The 5000-nt window shown below is 44.1% G+C and overlaps 1 protein-coding gene across 1 annotated transcript in view; it reads right to left on the bottom strand.

Moving 5' to 3' along the window:
• Positions 1–3199, bottom strand: part of mnx2b (motor neuron and pancreas homeobox 2b) — a 4087-nt gene extending 888 nt beyond the window's left edge. Inside the window, exons 1-2 of the mRNA XM_060071659.1 lie at positions 1974–3199; positions 38–195 (exon numbers count right to left, since the gene is read on the bottom strand). Of these exons, the coding sequence (XP_059927642.1) occupies positions 38–195; positions 1974–2589 (774 nt within the window). The 5' untranslated portion in view covers positions 2590–3199. The remainder of the gene's footprint in view (positions 1–37; positions 196–1973) is intronic.
• Between the last annotated feature and the right edge of the window lie 1801 nt (positions 3200–5000).

The following is a 5000-nucleotide window of genomic DNA, read 5'->3' as shown; positions in this document are numbered from 1 at the left end:
GAACCCCTCACCACACCTTTCCCAAGCGAGGCTGTACCTGCGTCTCAGTGAGCATGAGGGAGGTGGCCACCTCGAAGCGCTTGGGCCTGGACAGGTACTTGTTCAGCTTGAACTGGTTCTCCAGCTCCAACAGCTGCTGGCTGGTGAAGGCGGTCCGTGGCCGGCGGCATTTCCCCAGCAGGCCGGCCTGGGGGGCTGTCAGGGGGGGGGGAGAGAAGGGAGAGAGGGGAGAGAGAGGGGAGAGAGGGAGGGATGGTGGAGGTTGAGGTAGAAAGTTATAGAAAGTATGTTCTTTCAAAAAAGATATGCATATAGGCCTGATAGAAATACATACAAATATAAAACTTATATATTTATCAAATGCTTTACAAAGTATACACACGCTATACACAGTATAGGCCTAAGATTGTAATAAAATCATTGAAATAAGTAGAATAAATACAAAAAAAGAATAAATACAAAAAAAATTCAGACTTCATAAAAACATCTGATACCATGCTGAATAAAACTAACTAAAAATAATACAGATGAGGTGATTGAAGACACTAAGCAGTTGCTTGACATTAAAAGTAAAACATTAACATTATTAGACAAGTAAGTCATTATCTAATCCCAGTTCAGCATCATTCAGACACGTCTGTGTGAAACCCATTCTTGGTGTATAGAGGCCTTCCAGAAGCCTCCAGATGTCTGACTCTGGCCTCATCTATCTGGTACCAAGGACACAGCAGTTCAATCTCATTGGGTGGGCGGGAACAGCACACATATGCCAGCACTCCCAGCCATCATTAACAATAATGGCTCTCCTCCACTTCGGGGGACACGACGACGGAGCCATAAAAGCCATTAACTTAATGAAAATCCGATGAATGCTTTTGGGATTTTATTGATAAACTCCGTCGCGTTTAAGGTGTTTGTTTATTGTTTCTTCGCAACACAAAGACAAGGCCCGTCTCGCTGGAGTTTATAGAGAAATAAACAGGCCAGGATTAAACGGGACGTCGAGATCAGCAGTAAAGAAACACGAGGGTTTAAGACGACGGGACGAAGGCAAATCGTTTTCTTTCGTTTGATTATCTAGGGGCGCAATTATACTTCAGGACTTTAGAATTAACTTTTTGTCTCGTTCCCTTACGGTTTTATAAAATTTTTAATTGAGACGACTGATCTTTATAAAATGCTTTTATAAACTATGCACTTCAGCTATAGGCCCCATTATTATAATTATATTATTTGTAGTCGTGATATTATAATAATCATTACTATTATGAAGTAATTGCAGTAGCCTTAGTCATTTTCTTTATCTCAAAGTCGTTGCTGATTCTTAATCTGCCTATTAATTGACACCTGTTTGTAGTACATAATTAACATGCAAGCTTCGGTGTGTGTGTGTGTGTGTGTGTGTGTGTGTGTGTGTGTGTGTGTGTGTGTGTGTGTGTGTGTGTGTGTGTGTGTGTGTGTGTGTGTGTTATTGGTACGTGTGTGCGTGTGTGTGTGTGTATGCGTGTGTGTGTGTGTGTGTGTGTGTGTGTGTGTGTGTGTGTGTGTGTGTGTGTGTGTGTGTGTGAGAGAGAGCGCGCGCTCGCATTGAGCAGTGCGTTTACGACGTCACACGGCGGTTGAGTTCATCAGAAGTACGCGATCAAACATCAGCCTGCATAAACGATGATAAGATGAAGGGTCGAAGGGTCTATAAAGCCTGACAACTTATAAACTATAATATAACGACTCACTATAACATAATAACTCACTATAAAAGTATATTATATGGACTCACTATAAGAGAATAATATAACAACTCACTAACTCCCCTATAGGCTAAACAAATCTACCATAGTATACGCTATTCCGTCTCTACTTGTCAGCTGGTCGTTATTAAGGCCTTATAGCTTATACTTATTTAGGCCTATTTTGATAAGAATTATTACCATTACTACAATTATTCGAATGAGTTAAAGTGTAAGGAGGCTTACAGCTGTAGTCCTGGAGCCGCGGCATCATGATGCCCGCCCGGATCCAGTGCTCCAGCGGTAGGGACCCAGCCATGGCGGCCGCCTTCAGGTGCTCGGGGTACGGCTGGCTGAGCTGGGAGAAGCCGGTGTAGGCGAAGGCCGGGTGCTGCGCGGCCAGGGCGGACAGCGGGTACATGGGGCTCGTGTACATGCTGGCGATCCCGCTGTGGTGGAGCGACGCGAGGCCCGGGTGATGTGGCATGTTAAGCAGACCCTGTTTGGGGAATAAGCCGGTCTGGAGTAGCGCCTGTGCGTGCGTCCCGCGGGGAGACGGGGTGTCCCCGCGCCGACACGACACGGGGCTGCTGGAGGGGCTGTTGTCGCTGACCGGAGGGGACAGGTTGTCCCGGTGCGAGTCCCGATGCGGTTCCCGGTGCGGGTCCTGGTGCAGGTCCCGGTGCAGGTCTCGGTGCAGGTCCCGGTGCGCGTTCCGGTGGTTCCGGTGGGTTTCGTCTGCAAGCAATGCGTCGATTCGGAAGTTCTTTGATTTCTCCATGCCGGAGGTCCGGTGCACGAGGACGTCGGGGAAGTGTTTGGACCAGGAGGACGCACACCTGTGCCGTACGTCAGTACACATAGATTGCCCCGGAGATCCCGGAGTCTCCTTCTTCTGCTTCTTCTTCTTCTTCTTCTTCTTCTTCTTCTTCTTCTTCTTCTTCTTCTTCTTCTTCTTCTTCTTCTTCTTCTTCTTCTTCTTCTTCGTTTTCCTCTTCAAGAAGTCCTTCTTAACTTCTGAAGAAATCCCCCCCCCCTGATAGAAGTTCCAGAACCCTCACATACAGCAAACGAACACCAAAACACGACTCCTAATGTGGAGAATAAACTGTATGAACAACAAACAACAAAAAAACCAAAGTATCAAGTTACCAGGAAATCCTCCTGCTTTCCATTTGCGTCTCGACCATCAACTCTCTGACTCTCCGGATCAGTGTTTCGGTTTGTTGTTTGTGTATGGGTGTATGTGTGTGTGTGTGTGTGTGTGTGTTTGTGTCCGCCTCGTGGTTCAATAGCAGTTTAAGCCGCGATCTAGGTGTAGCAGTATTACTCCATCATTCACTCCTTCCTCCAGCCAGGCGCGCCTGTGATTGGCCGAGAGCGCTGCTCTGACTGGAGGGCTCGTGTTGACGGGGTTCTAATCAGCTAATTAGCCGCTCGTTTCTCTCGCGCCGTATGGGTGAGGTAATGCGCCTCCCCCAACCCCCCCCCCCTCCCTTTACTCCCCCGTCCCGCGCCCCTCCAGGTGCGTGGTGGTGCATTATCAGATTAGATCTTGGAATAAATTGGCCAAAACCTACGTGCTTTTGACAGATATACTTCAAAAATATTGTAGCCATTATACTAAATGATACCTATTATATATGTGTGTGTGTATATGAATTATATCCAGTTCCTGGTGGTGCTGTATTAATCCAAGTAAATCGTGGTCGTTATTGGCCTATAGACCATAAGTAACACGTTTTTACGGACGAATATATATGTATGTATATGTATATATATAATATATATCTATACATACAGTAGACTATATAAAAAATAAAAATTATGTGTGCATATCATATGTACACAATGCCATACAATATATATAAATTAAAATCTATTATTTGTATACCGGTATAAATGTATAGATGGCAATACCTTGTTTATAGCTTTATTCCAGGGAACAAAGTCCAATTAAATAAGTAATATTGATTGCTTCTTTATTTTCATACTATGGGCCTCGTGACGCCATAAAAGTTTACGAGCAAAAATCACACAAACTGCAGGGCTAAGGCTTTAACATCGAGGGCTTTGAGTTAATTCTTCCACTGTCGTAACATATGACATTTGTAATGACTTCCAATAAAAAGCTTCCTACTAATTGATTCTTCTCTTTTCAATTTCCGGTAATTTCTGTCCTAATTACTACATTTGACGCACCTGGAGAAGCGAATCGAATGGTCTTAGTTTCACCATCAAGGTCTGAGTTTGACCGGGCGCCATAAATGAAGCCGCTAAGATTTAAAATAAACCCCAAAAAATGTAATATATCAATAAATGGATAGGCAAAAAAAAAAATATATATATATATAAAAAAAATAGATATATATTATTGTTTTACTATTCTTATACTGATTATGATTAGTCACTTAAACTCTTTTGCCAAGGTCATTAACTCAATCATCAATCAAATCCTTCCTAATGGAACCTCAAGGCACCACATCTGTGAAGCAGCTCAAAAATCCCAACACGCAATATAACACCTCGAACCATAAGCGCGATGAATATGAATAGACAAACGTAATCGAGGTTTTAATCAAACTGTTTAATGTGTTTATGTGGTGGTGTACATTTGATGGTATTGTTTGTTAGGGATGATGCTATGTCTGACCTCCATGAGATTGAAACGGTGACATTTTCCATGTTCTTGCAACCTCCCCCCCTCCTCTCTCTCTCTCTCTCTCTCTCTCTCTCTCTCTCTCTCTCTCTCTCTCTTTTACCCTCCTTCCTCACAATGTAATGTCGCTCGCCCCCAGATCCGCTCCAATCATGACCGCCTGTTGTCTGTTTCTGATGCTGAGGTAATTTGCTGAGGAGAAGTCAAACCAGCCTGTGTTTCCCGACCGTTTCTCTTGACCTTCCCCCCCGCCCCCCGTGCCTCTTCTCGTTGCTTTTATGATTCGAAAGTAATCTAAATTGCCCAGAAACCTGTCATCTGTCACAGGCCTGCAAATAAAGGCGTATCACGTATTAAATTAAATGGAGGCCCTGAAATGCATCACTGCATTGTTTTTCCTCTGGTTGTTTGGGTGCTTGTGTGTTGCGTGCTGCAGCTGTCCTTTATGCAATGTCGTCCACGCAAGATTACGTACAAGTGACAGTTAAGGACAGAGCTGAGACCCTGACCACTGAGTATACGTAGCTGCACATTAAGCATGTGACAAATACCCATTTTAATCTTAAATCTCCAATCTCCAATCGTCAACACGGCCAAGCAACGTTTATAATAAT

Source organism: Gadus macrocephalus, chromosome 14 (genome assembly GCF_031168955.1).
Source record: "Gadus macrocephalus chromosome 14, ASM3116895v1".
Taxonomy (NCBI): Eukaryota; Metazoa; Chordata; class Actinopteri; order Gadiformes; family Gadidae; genus Gadus; species Gadus macrocephalus.
This window is presented reverse-complemented; position numbering and strand designations above follow the sequence as displayed.